The sequence below is a fragment of the Entelurus aequoreus genome, linkage group LG06 (assembly GCF_033978785.1).
Source record: "Entelurus aequoreus isolate RoL-2023_Sb linkage group LG06, RoL_Eaeq_v1.1, whole genome shotgun sequence".
Taxonomy (NCBI): Eukaryota; Metazoa; Chordata; class Actinopteri; order Syngnathiformes; family Syngnathidae; genus Entelurus; species Entelurus aequoreus.
In genome coordinates, this window is record NC_084736.1 from 76,359,318 (window position 1) to 76,382,087 (window position 22,770).

Here is a 22,770-nt window from a genome sequence, read left to right on the forward strand (position 1 = left end):
CAGTAAAGCCCGATGCTATCACGTTAGCTCAGTAGCTAAAGTGCGTCACCGATGTATTGTCGTGGAGATAAAAGTCACTGTGAATGTCCATTTCGCGTTCTCGACTCTCATTTTCAAGAGGATATAGTATCCGAGGTGGTTTAAAATACAAATCCGTGATCCACAATAGAAAAAGGAGAGAGTGTGGAATCCAATGAGCCAGTTTGTACCTCAGTTACGGTCAGAGCGAAAAAAGATACGTTCTGCACTGCACGCTAGTCCTTCACTTTTACGTTCCTCATCCACAAATCTTTCATCCTCGCTCAAATTAATGGGGTAATCGTCGCTTTCTCGGTCCGAATCTCTCTCGCTGCTGGTGTAAACAATAGGAAAATATGAGCAGTCCTTCCTCCGGTGTTGCACGCTACTTCCGGTACAGGCAAGGCTTTTTTTTATCAGAGACCAAAAGTTGCTAACTTTATCGTCGTTGTTCTCTACTAAATCCTTTCAGCAAAAATATGGCAATATCGCAAAATGATCAAGTATGACACATAGAATGGATCTGCTATCCCCGTTTAAATAAAAAAAATTCATTTCAGTAAGCCTTTAAAAGAGACTTTCAGGGAACAGGATTAAACTCTTTGTGTACATGTTTTGCCGTGCACATTTGAGCAGACTGCCTGGAGTCATCTCTTGGCCCCATAAAAAGCCTGGCCTCGCCACATGACACACAGTAAAGGAGAACAAAAACATTCTATAGGAGGAATCTGGATAGGAGCTTGTTCAGTGTTGGAAAAAGATGAAACACATTCATACGTGGATTTATATATAGACACGTGACGAATGGCTTGCTTTCGTTCCACTTGTAACGGTGAATGCAGCCAGAGCACAGCATACGTGACACAGCCATTTCCAGTGCTGGTCATATGCTGTTAAAGGAAAAGGACGTTTATTTTTATACACTGTTTGACATCAATTCTATCTATCTATCTATCTATCTATCTATCTATCTATCTATCTGTCTATCTGTCTATCTGTCTGTCTGTCTGTCTGTCTGTCTGTCTGTCTGTCTGTCTGTCTGTCTGTCTATCAGTGACGTGCAGTCAGTGGAGGCAGGTGAGGCGGGGCCTCACGTGCCATCATAAGTGGAGGCAGGTGAGGCGGGGCCTCACGTGCCATCATAGAAAGAAAAAAAAATTAAAAAAAAATTAAATTGTTACCGGTATATGTATCCAGTGATTATACTATACAGTTATTTTTCATTTAACTTCACCAGTTTTAGATTATTTTTGTTCAAAACCGCTGAATTTTCATATTTGCCGTTCAAATACTGAGAAGAGACGGTGCGGTGATCAGCAGCCAGTTGAGGCACGTCACTGCGTTGTGCCTCAACATGGATTGCGGACTCGGCTAGCTGCTGGCCTGCTGTGCAGTGAGACCGTATTGCTATATGATCTATATCAGGGGTCACCAACCTTTTTGAAACCAAGAGCTACTTCTTGGGTACTGATTAATGCGAAGGGCTACCAGTTTGATACACACTTAAATAAATTGCCAGAAATAGCCAATTTGCTCAATTTACCTTTAACTCTATGTTATTATTAATAATTAATGATATTTACACATAATTGAACGGTTTAAAAGAGGAGAAAACACGAACAAAATGACAATTAAATTTTGAAACGTAGTTTATCTTCAATTTCGACTCTTTAAAATTCAACCGAAAAAAAGAAGAGAGAAACTAGCTCAGGGGTCACCAACCTTTTTGAAACCAAGGGCTACTTCTTGGGTACTGATTAATGCGAAGGGCTACCAGATAGATACACACTTAAATAAATTGCCAGAAGTAGCCAATTTGCTCAATTTACCTTTAACTCTGTTATTATTAATAATTAATGATATTTATCTTTGTGGAAACACTGATCATCTTAATGATTTCTCACAATAAATATATATAGAAACAGATAAATATCAATTTGCAACACTTTATTTTTATAATTTCTCTATAAGTGCACATTTTTCAAATTTAACATTTTCAAATGATCACTTCTAAGACAGTCTTGTGAAATCACAATATCCCATTTTAACTAGCTAGCCACTAACATTTTTTAAGAAATCATGAATTACTTTGCACCATGTTTGTACAAATAATAACTCATGTAAAATACAAAAGTAAACTCTCAAATTTTTAAATCATGTCACACTTTGAACTGGACACCAAATCTGTTATCTGTTTCTTTGTCAGTTAGTGGGAAGCCTGGCATTGCATGCTGTTAACTAGTGTGTTGTACTCTGGTGTGTAACTTGACACTGCAACTCTGAGTGAGTCTTGCAGATGTGCATCAGTGAGGCGTGTTCTGTGTTTGTTCTTGATGAAGTTCATGTCAGAAAAGGCTGATTCACAAAGATAAGATTTTTCCTCATTGTTTGCGGAACCTTCTTAATCTTTTGGACATATTTTCACAGCAATCTGGCCTTAAGCTTAATTATGATAAATGTAAAATGTTAAGGATCGGAAATCTAAAGGGAACGTCCTTTCGAATGGAATGCAAAGTGTTTTGTTTATAAATTATATGCAATCTGTTGTGTTCCCTAATTTTATTTCTGTGTACATGAATGAAGGTGTGTGTTGCTGAGTCCGACTTGGACATTATCTGGACTGGGCCTGGTTTAAAAAACCCTTTAAAAAAATCTAATTTCATTGACAACCTGGTCTGTTGAAGATAAGGCCCTTTTTTTTAAAAATAAAATAAAATAAGATAAATAAATAAAAAACATTTTCTTGGATAAAAAAGAAAGTAAAACAATATAAAAATAATTACATAAAAAATAGTAATTAATGAAAATGTTAGTGGACCAGCAGCCTATGCAATCATGTGTGCTTCAGGGACTGTGTCCCTTGCAGATGTGTTGTCTATGTTGTGGGAACCAGAATATTGGTAGCAGAAAGAAATAACCCCTTTTGTGTGGATGAGTGTGCATGGGGGAGGTTATTTGGGTTGATGCACTGATTGAAAGTGTATCTTGTGTTTTTTCTATGTAGATTTAATTTTAAAAAAAAAAATAAAAAATTTTTTTTTTTTTTTTTTACATTTTTTTTTTTTTTTTTTTTAGAACAGGCCCGCGGGCGACTCATCTGGTCCTTACGGGCGACCTGGTGCCCGCGGGCACCGCGTTGGTGACCCCTGAACTAGCTAATTCGAATCTTTTTGAAAAAATTAAAAAAATAATTTATGGAACATCATTAGTAATTTTTCCTGATTAAGATTAATTTGAGAATTTTTTTGACATGTTTTAAATAGGTTAAAATCCAATCTGCACTTTGTTAGAATATATAACAAATTGGACCAAGCTATATTTCTAACAAAGACAAATCATTATTTCTTCTAGATTTTCCAAAACAAAATTTTTAAAAGAAATTCAAAAGACTTTGAAATAACATTTAAATTTGATTCTACAGATTTTCTAGATTTGCCAGAATAATTTTTTTGAATTTTAATCATAATAAGTTTGAAGAAATATTTCACAAATATTCTTCGTCGAAAAAACAGAAGCTAAAATGAAGAATTAAATTAAAATGTATTTATTATTCTTTACAATAAAAAAAATAAATTTACTCGAACATTGATTTAAATTGTCAGGAAAGAAGAGGAAGGAATTTAAAAGGTAAAAAGGTATATGTGTTTAAAAATCCTAAAATCTTTTTTAAGGTTGTATTTTTTCTCTAAAATTGTCTTTCTGAAAGTTATAAGAAGCAAAGTAAAACAAATAATGAATTTATTTAAACAAGTGAAGACCAAGTCTTTAAAATATTTTCTTGGATTTTCAAATTCTATTTGAGTTTTGTCTCTCTTAGAATTAAAAATGTTGGGCAAAGCGAGACCAGCTTGCTAGTAAATAAATAAAATTTAAAATATAGAGGCAGCTCACTGGTAAGTGCTGCTATTTGAGCTCTTTTTAGAACAGGCAAGCGGGCTACTCATCTGGTCCTTACGGGCTACCTGGTGCCCGCGGGCACCGCGTTGGTGACCCCTGATCTATATTATACATTTCCATAGTTTAGTTAGCTGAGGTATATAATGTACAGTGTATTTTGTCAACAACTGTATGTGTGTAAGTATTTTTTGTGCTGAGCAATCATAAAACGGCTGCAAAAGACGCACTGGCTGAGGCTTGCAGTAATCCCGCCTCCTGGTGGTAGAGAATGCACCCCCGCCGTAGAATGCACCCCCTGACGGGAGTGTTATATCAACTAAAGCCCACACTTAAACTTTCCACGTGCAAGATTGAATCTATTTAACGAAGTTATTTAATAAGAAGCCAAAAAGTGCAAAAACAATAATGTTTGTGTTGGAGGAGTTGTGAATGACTGCAGGGCCACAACATTAGGTACACCTGCAGACTGCAGCACGGATTTCATATTTCATTCATTCACAACTCCTCCAACACGAACATTATTGTTTTTGCACTTTTTGGCTTCTTATTAAAATGTTTTTTTAAATAGATTCAATCTTGCACGTGGAAAGTTTAAGTGTGGGCTTTAGTTGATACAACACTAGCGTCAGGGGGTGCATTCTACGGCGGGGGTGCATTAATCCAGCACAACAGCGGCGCATGGACTTCATTTATAAGTAAAGGTAAGACCATAATAACGTTTTTTTTATTAAATGTGCTTTTTTTGTGTGCTACAGTTTGTATGTGTAAAGTTAAAGTTAAGTTAAAGTACCAATGATTGTCACACACACACTAGGTGTAATGAAATGTGTCCTCTGCATTTGACCCATCCCCTTGTTCACCCCCTGGGAGGTGAGGGGAGCAGTGGGCAGCAGTGGGCAGCAGCGGCGCCGCGCCCGGGAATAATTTTTGGTGATTTAACCCCCAATTCCAACCCTTGATGCTGAGTGCCAAGCAGGGAAGAATTCTGGTATGAGCTTTTAAACATAACCCTTTAACTGCTGCCAATCAAATGGTGAACAAAATACTCTTTAGGGTTCATATGTTTGTAAATCTGACTGTGAGGAAGTCAGTGCCTCACCAGCCATGAACTTCACCGCACGTCACTGCTGTCTATATAAATATATATATATATACAATATATATATATAAGATGGCGGCGCCCTGAGATTAGCAGCCTCTCGGCTGCTCTATTTGTTAGTAAAACTACCCTTTTAACCACTCTTTAAACTGAAAAAACAGGATGGAGAAGAACATTAGAGAAATAAACAAAACGCTGGAGAGTTTGGCGAGAGAAGTCCGCGAAATATCGACCAAACAAAACCAACTCGTGGACCTCTTAACCGAGGTGCAGGGGCTCAGGAAAAAGATTGAAGAGAGCTCCCTAACGATAAAAACACTACAAACAAAGGTGGACAGTCTGGAGAAGTTCGAAAAGATAGTCCATGAACAGGAGAAAAGAGTCCAGGACCTGGAGCTTTTTACAAGGAAGGAAGATGTGATAATCAGCGGAATTGATGTGAAACCGAGGTCTTATGCTGCAGCTGCCGCGGCGGGGAACAATGGGGAACCCAGCGAGGAAGAACAGCTATCGCTGGAATCCCAGGTTGCTAACTTCCTGAACAGCATGAACATTAATTTCGACAAGAACAACATCTCAGCTTGTCACCTTCTTCCGAGAAAGGACCGAACGCTCAAACCCGCCATCATCATGAGGTTCGTGAATCGCAAACATAAAACGAACCTGCTAAGGCAGGGAAAGTTGCTCAAAGGAACCAACGTGTACATCAATGAACATCTCACATCAAAGAACGCCGAAATAGCCAAAGAGGCACGCATACTGCGAAAGGACGACAAGATCAAAGCTACGTGGACCAGAGATTGTAAGGTGCTCATTAAGTTGAATGGTGAAGCAGAGAAGGTGATCATGATACGCGAGTTAAAAGACCTCGACCCTTATAAATGACTATGTCTCCGTCTGTCTGGTTTGCCTGGGCTCAGTGGTGTGACTGTGAGCAGAAGAGGGGATTAGCACTGCTACTTTCAATCTCTCCCTTTTTACCATCTCCCAATATTTTGGTGTTTCTAGCATGGATCCTCTCTGAACAAGACGGTAGGCTAACTTTATTTTTTACAAAGCCCCATGGACACGAGCTGCACGAATGCTTTCACACTGGTTCCTCTGTGTCAATAACTTTTTTGAACGTTTTTTTAGTAGGCCTATGCGTTTTTTGCCAAGCTGAGTCACAGATTTTTGTGAACTGTTTTTGGGACACATTTCTCTCCACACCTCACTGGTGCGTGATCTGTCGGCCGTTTAACATACTGAGTCATGCAGGTCCGATGCTCTTTTCTGGACTGGAACATATTTTGTACTGGACGCTGGAACTGTTTTGGACTTGTTATTTTTACTCATTTATGCTGCTATTTTTGCGTTTGTGTGTCTGGAGTGAGTGTGTATATACCGGTATGAATGTGGCTGTGCTGTGTGAGTATGCGTGTGTAATGTGCACCGTGGAGTTATGCTCCTCGTATGGAAATATGAACACTAGCGTCAATCTACACAGGAGATGTCATTCGGTGGTCGTGAGGGTGTGGAAGAATCCGATAGGGTATACCGTGGACGGTGCGGGATTGGGGACTTATGGGCATGGACATGGACACTGGATCCAAGTAATCAGGCTAAGGGGGGACCGCAGCCTGGGAAGGTATGAGTGGCACAACTACAGTACATCCATGTTAACCACCATGATGCCATCCTACAACCACAAATACTATGCCTATACTATATCAATCATTATATTTATATACTATACTATGACGTCATGCTATTTCTATATGACAACTATGATCATGTTTAGCTTTGGGAATATAACATCAGCATATTTATTATGTCATGAGTTTAGCATTGGGAATATAACATCAGCATATTTATTATGTCATGAGTTTAGCATTGAGAATATAACATCAGCATATTTATTATGTCATGAGTTTAGCATTGGGAATATAACATCAGCATATGTATTATGTCATGAGTTTAGCATTGGGAATATAACATCAGCATATTTATTATGTCATGAGTTTAGCATTGGGAATATAACATCAGCATATTTATTATGTCATGAGTTTAGCATTGGGAATATAACATCAGCATATTTATTATGTCATGAGTTTAGCATTGGGAATATAACATCAGCCTATTCAGTATGTCATGAGTTTAGCATTGGGAATATAACATCAGCATATTTATTATGTCATGAGTTTAGCATTGGGAATATAACATCAGCATATTTATTATGTCATGAGTTTAGCATTGGAAATACAACATCAGCATATTTATTATGTCATGAGTATATTTATTATATTATGAGCATATCAATTATTCTATTACTGTGCACTGGCAATATAACATCAACCCATAATGGCTGAGACAACTGAAAATCATCCGTCAGGATCTGAATATATAGATTACAAATTGCATGACTTTGAATGTCAAGTTGACCCAGATAAACATCTGTTCAACTCAATTAATTCCTTGTGTGATTACTATACAGAGGAACAGCTTAATGATAGTGTTAGTCTAGACAATAACTTTTCTCTAATACACTTCAACTGTAGAAGCGCATATGCAAATTTTAATAAAATCAAAGAGTATCTGAGTAACTTGAAAAGTAAATTCAAAATAATAGCTCTGACAGAAACATGGATGGATGAGGAGAGAGGTATCGACTTCTCCATCGATAATTATGAGCTGCATCACAGTAATAGAATAAATAAAAGGGGAGGGGGCGTGGCCCTGCTTGTCCACCGTGACTTGAAATGCAAAGCAGTAGAACGTATGACGATGGTTATTGATGATTTGCTTGAATGTATAACTGTGGAGATTGAGATGGAAAGGAAGAGAAATGTCATCGTTACGTGTGTATATAGGGCACCGAGGTCCAGAGTAGATGAATTTAATGATAAACTTGAAGAAATACTGTGCCATCTAAATGAAAAGAAAACATATGTCATGTGTGGGGATCTAAATATTGATTTGCTGAGCGCTCCTAGAAATACATCAACAAGCGAATATCTAGAGATACTGTATAGTAAAGGATTATATCCGTTGATCACCAAACCAAGTCGAATAACAACAACGTGCGCCACACTGATTGATCATATCTTTATAAATGTTGTAGAAAAAAACAAAATCAAGAGTGGATTGGTAGTTAATGATATCAGCGACCATCTACCTGTATTTTTTACTTATGAGTGCCAAATCAATGAGGGGGACTGTCAAGTCAACAGGGAGAGAGAAGAAACAGCCCACAAATATGTAAGGAAAAGATTAAGAACCGAAGCGACAATTGACATGTTTAGAAGCGACCTTCTTGAAAGGGATTGGATGGAGGTATATGTAGGAGAGGTAAATGATGCATATGAAGCTTTTTTAAATATATATTTATCACTGTATGAAAAACACTGCCCAAATATGCTATATAAACAAAAGGACAATTACAGTGAAACTCCTTGGATCACAAGGGGACTACAGAATGCATGTAAAAAGAAAAATAGACTTTACAAGGTATTTTTAAAATCTAGGACAAATGCAGCAGAAATTAAATATAAGGTTTATAAAAACAGGTTGACAACAATAATGAGACAAGCCAAAAAAGACTATTATAGTAACTTGTTAGAAAAAAATAAAGCCAATATCAAAGGAACATGGAACATATTGAAAAAGGTGATGGGAAGCACACCGGGACCTATCAGCCCGCCAAACCACTTTGTAAAAGAAGAAAAGATAATAAAAAATATGGACGAAGTGGCAAATGAGTTTAACTCATTTTTTGTAAACGTAGGTCCAAAACTAGCAGAAAATATAGAAAAACATGATGATGGGTCATTTCAGAATGGGTTGGGAGGTGGAGGCAGAGTACTTAAGTCAATGTTTTTGGGAGAAGTCAGTGAAAATGAAATTATAACAATTGTAAATAAATTAAAGAACAAAACATCAACAGACGATGATGGGTTAGATATGATAATTGTAAAAAAGACAATTGACTGCATCATTGAGCCTCTCTGCTATATCTTCAATCTCTCTTTCAATACAGGGACCTTCCCAGATAGAATGAAGGTAGCAAAGGTTATTCCACTCTTTAAAGATGGGGATAAGCACATGTTTACTAATTACAGACCGGTATCACTTCTGTCCCAATTCTCTAAGGTGCTTGAAAAAATATTTGTACAAAAATTAGACCATTTTATTGAAAAAAACAAGTTGTTGAGCGAGAGCCAGTATGGATTTCGTTCAAACAGATCTACTGCCTCTGCTGTGATGAACATAATTGAGGACATAACAACAGCCACCGATAGTAAGAAATACACAGTAGGGGTGTTTATAGACCTTAAGAAAGCGTTTGACACAATCGATCACTCTATCCTTTTATCCAAATTACATTCATACGGTGTGAGAGGAATAGTTTTAGATTGGTTAAATAGCTACTTGAATAACAGACAACAATATGTACAATATGCTGCTAATACATCTGAAAATATGAGTATTAAGTGTGGAATTCCACAAGGGTCTGTTCTGGGACCGAAACTATTTATTTTATACATAAATGATATCTGTGATGTGTCAAAATTACTCAATTTTGTATTATTTGCTGACGATACCAACTTTTACAGCTCTGGACATGACTTAAATGAATTACTAAAGAGTATGGAACAGGAAATGGTCAAACTCAAAAAATGGTTTGACGTTAACAAATTATCATTGAATTTGAAAAAAACTAAGTTCATGATTTTTAGTAAGAGAAAAAAGCCTGAAAATATTGTACTGTCAATAGCTGGAACAAGCATTGAAAAAGTCTCTGAGATTAGATTTTTGGGAGTGATTTTAGATGATAATATTAGTTGGAAATCGCATATCTCACATGTTAGAAAAAAGATGGCTAAAAGTATATTTATATTAAATAAGGTAAAAGATGTATTAGATTATAAAGCAATGCGTACACTGTATTGTGCACTTGTACTGCCTTATATCAATTATTGTGTGGAAATATGGGGTAGTACATATAAGAGTAACACAAAGCCACTGTACCTCCTTCAGAAGAGAGCGATCAGAATCATACACAAAACAGGTTATAGAGAGCACACAAATTGATTATTTATTAGCTCAGGACTTTACAAATTTTATGAACTAGTTGAGCAGCAGACATTATTGGTTATGTTCAGGGCTAGTAGTCAAGAGCTACCAACAAATCTACAAAAAAATTTCACTTTAATAGAAAAAGAAGGAAGAAGGAAAGGGCACTTTAAGCATCAGCTTGCACGAACAACATCAAAACAAATGTGTACATCAGTGGTGGGAGTAAAACTCTGGAACTCTCTCCATAATGAAATAAAGCAATGTAAAAACACATTTCAATTAAAAAAAGTCTTTAAAAACAGAACTATGATGTTATATGAGCACTGACAAAAGGGACGCAAAGGGAAAAATAAGGGGAAAAAAATAAAAATAAAAAATAAAAATAATAATAAACACACAAAAAAAAACAACGCTTACATTATCCTACATGACTGTAGGTATTGTATAGTCTAGCTTTCCTTTCATTTTTTTTTTTTTTTTTTTTTTTTTTTTTTTCTTTATCGACATGCACTATGGATCCTTGGTTGAATGATCACATTGTTCTTAGCTTTGTTCGGTTTGAATGATACCTTGTTATGATAGCCTTGTTCTATTCAGTTTTGTTTGGTTTGAATGATTACCTTATTCTTTTTCAGTTTGTTTGGTTTGGATGATTGCCTTGTTCTTTTTCAGTTTGTTTGGTTTGAGTGATTGCCTTATTTTTTCAGTTTTTGTTTTGTTTATTTATTTTTTGTTCAACTTATCTTGCTTGTTTATTCTTTTCATTGATTGTTTGTTCTATTAATTTCTATGAGTGTGTGCACTGGGTAGGGGTACAAACTTGTAGTTTTTAGGCAACAATAACTTTTCTTGTCAACTGGGTCATACATGTCCTGTAGCCTTTTTTACTACTCTAGAGTCTACGCCCCTGGTGGGTGGGTGCGTGTGGGTGTGGGTGCCTGTGTGTGCATATGTGATATATTGTTTTGTATTGATTTGTTGCATTGGATGTTCTAATGCACTACCGGCAAAGAAATACCAAGAAAATGTTTCTTTTGTGCGAAGGGGCAGGAAATATAAGATTTTCTTCATCCTGTTCCTTTTCGACATGGCTGTGTATTGAATGCAGTAAGGTATGTGAGATTGTTGAAATGTTGTTGAAATGTACACATCCAAGTACGAAATAAATAAATAATTGATTGATTGATATATATATATACAGCCGGCCCCCGGCCAAATTGTTTTAACCCAATGCGGCCCCCGAGTCGAAAAGTTGGGGACCCCTGTGTTAAAGCATATGATGCATTGGGTGTGCAGTAAAATTAGTGTCTTTATTGTGACAGCCTGTAGTACACGCAACATCCTCATTTAAATGGGGTGTTGTGCACTACTTTTGCATTTGTGCTTTTACGCAGTGTTCTTTAAATCACTTGCAACAATTTTATAGTTTGCATACGCTATTTAGCAAGTGTTATTTGGACCTTAGTAGATCAGGCCTATATATGTGTAATGAATCTTTCTGCAAACGTTATATTGGCTACATACTGGGAAACAGTAACGGGCACGTGCCACGCAATCCAGTTTGTGAAGGAGGCTACAATTTCTGCCCTGTATTAGATTGTGCTTTTTACTTATTTTAATGTTAAAAAATGTGTGGAATTATTGAGAAAATCCATTTATTTATTTATTTTTTTAAATTATTTTTTTTAATTTATTTTTTATTTTTTTATTTTTTATTTTTTTTGTCCTGCCCAGCTTCTCAGGCAAATCATATAGTAGATGTAGATGCCCATATCGGCTGTTCAGATTTACTTTACAAAAGAGAAGTGTAGGATACTTCTCTTGTTGCCTTATTTGTATTTTGACTTTATTAAATGTATTTATATTATCATTTGGTGCAGCCGGGCCGGAGCAGGAGGGGAAAGAGAAAAAAAGGAAGACAGAGGGGGGAATTGTGGGGACAAGAGGGGGATTAGACAGAGAGACAAAAACAACAACAGCAAACACAACAACAACAACAACAACAACAACAGAGCAACATCAGCAAATACGACATGTACAAATATGATGGTAAAAGTAATAGCAAATAAGCAGTTAGCGAAAATAATACAGAAATGACAATGAGCATTATTACACTAAAAATGGAGCAATATGAATACCAATAGAAATCGTGCTATTGATAATAAACAATACCAATACTTTTCCTTTATTATCAACAATACAATTGTTCAAATGCAACAATACATATACGTAATGATAACTAGCCCATTTATAACAGTTCAGTGGACAAATATTTATTTTAAGCTATACAGTACCACACCTGCTTACCAGAAGAACACATGACCTTTTTGCCATCGCAGTACTTTAGTCCCACTTTTACAAGGTTATCTTAAGAAAAAATTTGTTTTTAACAGCCTCTTAACTACCAAAGTATTAGACGTAGCTGTATTGTACATTTTTGTTGGCCTTTTCATTTAACTAAATGATGTGGAACCCCCTAGCCGTCCAAGTTGCGCTGGGAAGTTCTAATCATTAGTTGTAGTTTTCTGTGCTTTGATACAGACCAATTAGTTTGCAACACGGTAACATATTTCACACAGTAGATCATGCCTTGTCATGGTTGGTAAAGAAATTGGAAGGTACCCACTGCACCAACCACTGCAGGGATTATCTGAAAGAAGCCTCTTACCTATTTGTTTAGTTAAGTCTGGTTGGTAATTTTTTTTTGGTCTTGATTTGTATTCTTGCAGGCCAGCCAGCTCGGAGTGTACCGGGCCTTTGTGGATAACTATGAGGTTGCTGTGGAGACGGCAGACAAGTGCTGCCAGGCAAACACACATTTTGCCCAGATATCTGAGGTATGTAATCATGCTACACACAGCAGGGACTGCAGCCAAGTGTTTGATGCGGTCCAGCTGCTCGGGACAAGTGATGACAGAGCAGTTTTTTAATGACCCCGCACTTTGTAAAGAGAGACAAAGCTCTTTGTAGTGGTATTAATTGTTTTAATTGCACCATTGTGCAATGCGGACAGTCAAATCAATCAATCAATCAATCAAAGTTTTTAATTTATTATTTGTGTCAGACCACGGCTATCAATTATAGTCTGGAGCACCACGCACAGAGGGTCTGATGGTGACTATGATGTTATTGACTTATTTTGTCTTCCTAACAGAATCTCAAAGTCAAATGCACAAAGGACTGCAAAGATCAATCAGAGAAGAAATCCCTGGAGAGTGAGTATGGAGTGCAGAAATGAAGGGTGGACATGGTCATTATTAGTAGAGGTTTTTGAGCCATGACTAGTTTTGAGCTGATTCCTTCCCCTCTACAGCTCTTCTTTACAAGCCTGTGGACCGAGTGACCCGCAGCACACTAGTTTTGCATGTAAGTCGACCTGCAAAGTGGGGCTGGGGGGGGACCGGTTCACAAAATCCACAGTTCGGATCTTTGACACAGTTTTACTGTTCGGTTCGGTGTACTCTGTTGTTCTTTTTTAACACACCAGAATACAATAAAATACCAATAATCCATCATGACTGTTTATCAATTGTGGTTCTTGAAAAAATATCTTATAAAATAAAACCTAAAAATGGCTCCAGTAGCTCTGACCCTTGAATTAGTGTAAACAAAAAATGTAACTGTACAATCTTTTAAACACATTATATATACAGTATATACCATCAACATAAAGTGAAGCACAAGTTGTATCAGTATACTAGTTAAAAAATATTTTTAAAAAAATTTAATACAAAAATGTACATTAATTGTTAAAATACATTACTGGACAATTTTGACCAGGATTCTACTGCAAGTCAAAGCATAATCATTTTGTGACACAAATGTACTAATAAGTGCTCTCAGTTAAATATTGTTTATCTAATCAATTTTTCTGAAAGCTTTATTTAGTTAGTGCAGACTTAGACAAACTTTATTGATCCACAAGGGAAATTGTTCCACAAAGTAGCTCAGTTTCATAGGATGGAAAGGGTAAGGATGGAAGGATAATGCAGGTATTAAGTAGACTAAAAATGTACCATAGTAGCAATATAAAATATAACATATGTAGGGATGATGTTCGAAACCGGTTCTCCCGGTTGTTCGATAAGAAAAGAAGCGTTCGATAAGAAAAGAACCGATTCCATGGACTCTAATCCCTTTTCGAGAGGCGGTTCCCGTTATCGAGACCACTATAGTAAAGAAAAAGAGTTGGTTCTTTATTCGAATCCCTGGGAACGAATCCCGTCCCACAAGAAATGCCCTGTGGGACATCACAGGGAATGACGTAGCTCCGTCATTAGACGGAGCTACGTCATTTCCTGTGATGTCACACAAGCAGCAAAAATAATGGACCGGAAAAAACGCCTCAAGGCATGGCTATTCACCTATAGTGATCACAGAGACAGGTTGTTTTTGTGTTACTGTATATATTTGTTTTTCTGAAAAATCTCACTTAATATACTTTGGGTAACAACAGTCAATATTTATTTATTTTATTTTTTTAGGGCGGTAACAGTCAATATTTATTTATTTATTTTATTTTATTCTTATAAAGTAAAAGTGAGCTTTTGTTAAACCAAATATTGTGTTTTTTTCCATATACAACAACCTATCTGGATTCGATAAGAGAATCGATAAGGAATCGGTTCGATAAGAGGATTCGATAATGGCTCGAACTCGATCATTTCTTATCAAACATCATCCCTACATATATGTAATATTTACATATTTTATATACAGTATATAATATATACTTATACACTACCGTTCAAAAGTTTGGGGTCACATTGAAATGTCCTTATTTTTGAAGGTAAAGCACTGTACTTTTCAATGAAGATAACTTTAAACTAGTCTTAACTTGAAAGAAATACACTCTATACATTGCTAATGTGGTAAATGACTATTCTAGCTGCAAATGTCTGGTTTTTGGTGCAATATCTACATAGGTGTATAGAGGCCCATTTCCAGCAACTATCACTCCAGTGTTCTAATGGTGCAATGTGTTTGCTCATTGGCTCAGAAGGCTAATTGATGATTAGAAAACCCTTGTGCAATCATGTTCACACATCTGAAAACAGTTTAGCTCGTTACAGAAGCTACAAAACTGACCTTCCTTTGAGCAGATTGAGTTTCTGGAGCATCACATTTGTGGGGTCAATTAAACGCTCAAAATGGCCAGAAAAAGAGAACTTTCATCTGAAACTCGACAGTCTATTCTTGTTCTTAGAAATGAAGGCTATTCCACAAAATTGTTTGGGTGACCCCAAACTTTTGAACGGTAGTGTATATTATTATATTATATTATATTTCTATATAATACATTCAATATATAACAAATCCCAATTACCATGTACAACATTACAGTATATGTAATAGCAGCAAAAAAACTCATGATTTCCCCAGACAAATGTTACTTCCTACCCCAATGACAGAATTTCACTCACATTTATGTCACTTCCCGTGATATTCCATGTTTACTTTTTTATTCTGCTCCGATTCCGTCCACGCCCTTAACATGAAAATCATACGGCCTTACGTCGCCTCACGTTTGGTATGATCAGAACTACATGTGCACGCTTCAAACTGATGAGTAAAACAAAGAAAAAACATAATCTGAGCAACATACACGCTTTGAATTGTGTCAGGTCAACCGAACGGCTCAGATTTTTTTCATAAACGGTTCCCTTTCTGCTCCAAAGTCATCCTGCAAAAAGCCCTGACTGAAATTGTCTTTGTTTTGTTATTGCAGGATTTACTGAAGCATACTCCCTCCAGCCACCCTGACTATCCACTGTTACAGGATGCTCTGCGCATCTCACAGAACTTCTTGTCCAGCGTTAATGAAGAAATCACCCCTCGCAGACAGTCCATGACAGTAAAGAAGGGAGAGGTCAGTGTAACTTTATATCTTGCAATCCACAAAAGGTTGAATCAAGGCAACTGGACTCTTTTTGTTTGTTGAAGATACACTATGTTGCCAAAAGTATTTGGCCACCTGCCTTGACTCACATATGAACTTGAAGTGCCATCCCACTCCTAACCCATAGGGTTCAATATGATGTCGGTCCACCTTTTGCAGCCATCACAGCTTCAACTCTTCTGGGAAGGCTGTCCACAAGGTTGCGGAGTGTGTTTATAGGAATTTTCTATAGAGATGTCCGATAATATCGGACTGACACATACATAGCCACACCATTACCACTAGAGATCATGGAAATGGTATCATGCCACCACAGCAGCACCACTGCCTCAATGGGCAGCCCCACACTCTTCTGTACACAAACAACCCAATATCAAAGCCCTTCTTCATCTCTGTACCTCTGGAATACCATGTACCTATACTTCCTTTTAAACGGGTTTATGTTTGGACATTGCTTTAAATCCACATTCAAACCATTCCATAGTTTCACTCCACAAATTGAAATACAAAAACTTAAAAAAAAAGCTTTTATCAACTACGCCAAATAGCGAAAGTGAAACCGCTTCTATCAGGACATGATCTCGAGAAATTAATCCACGCCTTTATCTCGACTCGTCTTGACTACTGCAATGCCTTGTATGTAGGCATTAGCCAGGCCTCCCTCGCCCGCCTGCAGCTCGTGCAGAACTCTGCTGCTCGTCTGCTAACACAGACCCGCAGACGTGAGCGTCCCTTCACTGGCTCCCTGTGCGTTACCGAATCAATTTTAAACTCCTTTTATTTGTTTTTAAATGTCTAAACAACCTCGCGCCAACTTATCTCTCCGACCTCCTTCAGCCTTACTGCCCCACCCGATCCCTAAGATCAGCCGATCAGCTGCTACTGACGGTCCCGGACACAAGGCTGAAGCTTAGAGGTGACAGAGCTTTCGCCGCTGCTGCTCCCAAGCTCTGGAACGACCTACCTCTTAGTGTTAGACAAGCCTCCTCTCTTCCTGTTTTTAAATCTCTCTTAAAAACATACTTTTATTCCATGGCTTTTAACACTGAGTGATATCCATCCTGCAATGGCACCCCATAATACACCTGCTGTGAACCTGTTTTTATGTTTTTATGTTTTATTTATTTTATTTATTTATTTTTTATCGTGTTCTGTTTGTGTTGTGTTGTGTTTGCTCGGTTCTCGTATTATCTTTTAACCTGCCCATTGTACAGCACTGTGGCTACCCCTGTGGTAAATTTTAAATGTGCTTTATAAATAAAGTTGATTTGATTTGATTTGATTTAATGGTCATTCTATAACTAAGCATTTTGAAATTTAAATTCCCCCTTAAATTATAACCCCCCTCTCGTGTGCTGAACAATTTTTGAATGCTTCCTGGGAGTTTATTTATTTTGACTTTATATACAGTATATATATTATCTACGGCTTTTGACACACACAAGTGAATGCAAGGCATACTTGGTCAACAGCCATACAGGTCACACTGAGGGTGGACGTATAAACAACTTTAACACTGTTACAAATATGCGCCACACTGTGAACCCACACCAAACAAGAATGACAATCACATTTCGGGAGAACGTCCACACAACATAAACACAACAGAACAAATACCCAGAACCCCTTGCAGCACTAACTCTTCCGGGACGCTACAATATACACCCTACCTCAACCTCCTCACGCTCTCTCAGGGAGAGCATTTCCCAAATTCCAAGCTGCTGTTTTGAGGCATGTTAAAAAAAATAATGCACTTTGTAACTTCAATAATAAATATGGCAGTGCCATGTTGGCATTTTTTTCCATAACTTGAGTTGATTTATTTTGGGAAAACCTTGTTACATTGTTTAATGCATCACAACAAAATTAGGCATAATAATGTGTAAATTCCACGACTGTATATATCGGTATTGGTTGATATCGGAATCAGTAATTAAGAGTTGGACAATATCGGAATATCGGATATCGGCAAAAAAAACATTTTCGGACGTCTCTAATTCAAATGAAAACAAGAATACAAGTTTTAAAAAACTCAATTGAAAAAAAACATTGTCAACAAAGTAAGATTACAATTTCACATGAATAGGCTGGATGTCTTGAGCGCACAGTATTTAATAATGATTGTGTGCCAAAAATGTGTCTTGTATGAATTTTGATTTATTAAAAACTGTAAGTTGTATACCATGTAACTTAAAAAAGACTGTTGCTACAGTATGTTACAATTAATGAATACTCACCTGGCTCTTCTGTAAAATTTCCCTTAAAAGTGGTAGACATATACAAGTAAAATTAAAAAAAATATATATATATATATCATACAAATGTTCATTCATACCAACAATTAGATTTACAAGGTGAAAGTGATATATGACATAGGCTTATAGCATGCAACTCAAGATATTTCAAGAGTTATTTTGATCATTTTGATTAGAGATGTCCGATAATGGCTTTTTTGCCGATATCCGATATTCCGATATTGTCCAACTCTTAATTACCGATTCCGATATCAACCGATACGATATATATACAGTCGTGGAATTAACACATTATTATGCCTCATTTTGTTGTGATGCCCCGCTGGATGCATTAAACAATGTAACAAGGTTTTCCAAAAAATAAATCAACTAAAAAAAAAAATGGCACTGCCATATTTATTATTGAAGTCACAAAGTGCATTATTTTTTTTAACATGCCTCAAAACAGCAGCTTGAAATTTGGGACATGCTCACAGGGAGGAGGTTGAGGTGGGCGGGGTTTTTACGGGGTAGCTGGGGGTGTATATTGTAGCGTCCCGGAAGAGTTAGTGCTGCAAGGGATTCTGGGTATTTGTTCTGTCATGTTTATGTTGTGTTACGGTGCGGATGTTCTCCTGAAATGTGTTTGTCATTCTTGTTTGGTGTGGGTTCACAGTAACAGTGTTAAAGTTGTTTATACGGCCGCCCTCAGTGTGACCTGTATGGCTGTTGACCAAAAGTATGCCTTGCATTCACTTGTGTGTGTGAAAAGCCGTAGATATTATGTGACTGGGCCGGCACGCAAAGGCAGTGCCTTTAAGGTTTATGGGCGCTCGGTACTTCTCCCTACGTCCGTGTACACAGCGGCGTTTTAAAAAGTCATACATTTTACTTTTTGAAACCGATACCGATAATTTCCGATATTACATTTTAAAGCATTTTATCGGCATCTCTAATTTTGATCATTATTGCTTACAGTTTAGGAAAACCTTGAGTTAAAGATTTTAGAAAATGTTGGGTTTTCAAAAATTGTAGACCATGACCACCAAAATTATAACATATAAAAGCTTGACATATTTCACTTTGTATGTAAGGAGTTTATGTCACATACTGTATGTTTCACATGTGAAGTTGAATGACTGAAATGAATGGACTTTTTACACGATATTTTATTGTTTTTACTTCCACCTGTACATGCACAAATACTTGTGTACTGTGACGATACTGAAAGGAACAGGCTTGAATTTTAAAATCCAATCAGCGACTTTGTGAAATGTCTCTTCTCCCACGCTTCCACTCTAATTTTGGTGTTGACTGTGAAAGCTGGGTGCACAGGGTGCCAATAAAAGCTGGTCGCTGACTCATTCGCGCCTGTCTGCTGGAGTTGTGAAGGAAGCAGAGCAGAAGGAAGCTCATGACTAACCAGTGCCAGCACCGGAGGCGAAGGTCTGTGAGTTGCAAATGAGGAAGACCGCTTGATTCGCTAAGAGCTCACTCCCATCCTTCCTGACTGCAGCATCACTTCCGTCTCCTGGAGTCGCCCTGGAAGTGGGTCTCCTTTATAGCAATACTTTTTATGTTGCCTTTCAACATTATAATTGCCAAAAGCTATTGTGCGCCACAAACTAGCCCATTTGCCCGCGTATCGTGCCCAAACAAACAATCCTAATTCATAGTGACTTTTTGAAAGAAATTTGCAAGTGCCATCAGTTTGCTAATGCTAGGTTCACACCAACGGCGCTTTGACGGCGCTTTAAAGCGGCATGCAAAGCGGCGCTAAAGCGTAACAAAGCGTGATCGTGGGAAAGCCTGTAGTGAAGCGGGACATGCGGCAAGATCGCCAAAAATGCCAAGAATGGAATAAAGCGCCGAGAGCGTATCAAAGCGTAGGAAAGCTTAACAGATCTTGGTTCAAAGCGCGGACCCCAGTCTACAACTACAAATAGGAAGTGACTGTGATATTGACTAGTGACATTGAAACTTTATGTAAAACCAACACAGGATTACAAATCCATTCTCTTTTGCGTCATTGCCTTTTTTATACGACGATCATTGTTTCCGTACTTCTGTTAGAGTTTGCTGTTTGATGTTACAGTTTGACATTACTGTCTATAATTTTTCTGTATGAAAATGTAAACAAAAATGGTTCTTAACTTTCTACTTTGTGGACAATGTTGATTCCACTCTCTTGTATCATCTCATACAACATAATGTACCCTTTGTCATATGAACCCCAAATTATGTAAGCTGATTGGTGAACAGTGATACTATTTGTGCTTTTTTGTTTGGTCAAGTTTGTTGCTTGCTGTACATGTTGATAACATCTTCCTTCATAATAAAGAGAATATGTTACGTTTAAAAGAAATGCCTTTTATTATTGTCAACTAGCATAATAATAATAATAATAATAATAATACCTGGGATTTATATAGCGCTTTTCTAAGTACCCAAAGTCGCTTTACATGTTAAAAAGCCATCATTCATTCACACCTGGTGGTGGTAAGCTACTTTCGTAGTCACAGCTGCCCTGGGGTAGACTGACGGCATAAGAAATGAAAGATAGATATTTATTAAGATGACAAAGAAATAAAAGAAATGAAGATATAAAACATAATATAACGGAAAAAAAAGAGAAATTGAAAAAATAAATGAATATAAAAAATGTGTGGAAAACAGTATACTGAGTTTTTCACATTTTTTTTTACTTATTTGTTTATCATATTTCTCTTTTTTATTACATTATGTGTTTTATCTTGTATATAATAAAACAAAAAGAGAAATCTAAATAAATAGATAAATCTAAAAAATGTGGGGGAAACTTAGTATACTGAGTTTTTCACATTTTTTTCACATTTTTTTCTTATTTTCTTATTTCCTTTTTTTTTCTCATTTTTTTCTTATTTTTTTGTCATATTTCTCTTTTTTATTATATTATGTGTGCGCACGCAATCTATTCATCAAATTCACAAAATAATAATCGCATCAAAGCGTAATAAAGTTCAATAAAGCGTAATAAAACGTATCAAAGCGTGATTTAAAGCGTGATCAAAGCGGCATCAAATCGTGAGGAACGGTAACAAAGCGGGAAAGAATTCGTATCAGAGCGTATCAAAGCATAACATTACTTCGGAGATCGGGATATTCGTGGAAAAATTGACAAAAATGACGGCGCTTTGCTCGCCCGCTTTACAGCGCGGCAAGCGCCGTTGGTGTGAACCAGGCCTAAAGGAGGTGAAAAACACTATTAGATTAAAAAAATAACTAGCAGCAAATAACAAAGCTTATGTGAGAATTCCCCCCACCCCCTTCCTTCTCACCATTTAAAATCTTCAATAAAGGTAAAAGTAATGTTAAATGTTAATTTATACATTCATCATTTACATGCATTTTATATTGTTTTTGGCATGTACAACTATAATTATTCTCTATAGAATGTGTTTTGTGTTCATATATGTCGAGGTTTGGAATAGAGATGTCCGATAATGGCTTTTTTGCCGATATCCGATATTCTAAAATTGTCCAACTCTTAACTACCGATTCCGATATCAACCGATACCGATATATACAGTCGTGGAATTAACACATTATTATGCCTCATTTTGTTGTGATGCCCCGCTGGATGCATTAAACAATGTAACAAGGTTTTCCAAAATAAATCAACTCAAGTTATGGAAAAAAAATGCCAACATGGCACTGCCATATTTATTATTGAAGTCACAAAGTGCATTATTTTTTTAACATGCCTCAAAACAGCAGCTTGGAATTTGGGACATGCTCTCCCTGAGAGAGCATGAGGAGGTTGAGGTGGGCGGGGTTGGGGGGGGGGGTGTTAGGTGTAGCCGGGGGTGTATATTGTAGCGTCCCGGAAGAGTTAGTGCTGCAAGGGGTTCTGGGTATTTGTTCTGTTGTGCTTATGTTGTGTTGCGGTGCGGATGTTCTCCCGAAATGTGTTTGTCATTCTTGTTTGGTGTGGGTTCACAGTGTGGCGCATATTTGTAACAGTGTTAAAGTTGTTTATACGGTCACCCTCAGTGTGACCTGTATGGCAGTTGACCAAGTTTGCTTTGCATTCACTTGTGTGTGTGAAAAGCCGTAGATATTATGTGACTGGGCCGGCACGCAAAGGCAGTGCCTTTAAGGTTTATTGGCGCTCTGTACTTCTCCCTACGTCCGTGTACGCAGCGGCGTTTTAAAAAGTCATACATTTTACTTTTTGAAACCGATAATTTCGAAACCGATACCGATAATTTCGACATTACATTTTAAAGCATTTATCGGCCGATAATATCGGCAGTCCGATATTATCGGACATCCCTAGTTTGGAATGGATAATTGGATTTACATGATCTTATAGAAAAAAATTACCTCAGTTTTCGTGTGGTAGTCTTTGTTGAAACTTTTGGAATGCACTACTATTAACAAAAACCGAGGTACCACAGTAGAGGTTTTTTTTGGTGAGAAATATAAGATAATGCAACTGTGGAAGTTGCTTCCTCGCAGTCCCGCTGTCAGACACGGCACAGGAGCCCAGCATGCAGGTTTTAACAAGGTTTTTAATGATCATATGT

At 37.1% G+C, this 22,770-nt stretch overlaps 1 protein-coding gene across 1 annotated transcript in view; it reads left to right on the forward strand.

Annotated features, from left to right (window-relative positions):
- The window catches only part of LOC133652606 (breakpoint cluster region protein-like), a 133,722-nt gene that overhangs the window by 68,134 nt on the left and 42,818 nt on the right, over positions 1-22,770 (forward strand). The window contains exons 7-10 of the mRNA XM_062051549.1: positions 12,799-12,906; positions 13,224-13,284; positions 13,383-13,435; positions 15,798-15,938. Of these exons, the coding sequence (XP_061907533.1) occupies positions 12,799-12,906; positions 13,224-13,284; positions 13,383-13,435; positions 15,798-15,938 (363 nt within the window). The remainder of the gene's footprint in view (positions 1-12,798; positions 12,907-13,223; positions 13,285-13,382; positions 13,436-15,797; positions 15,939-22,770) is intronic.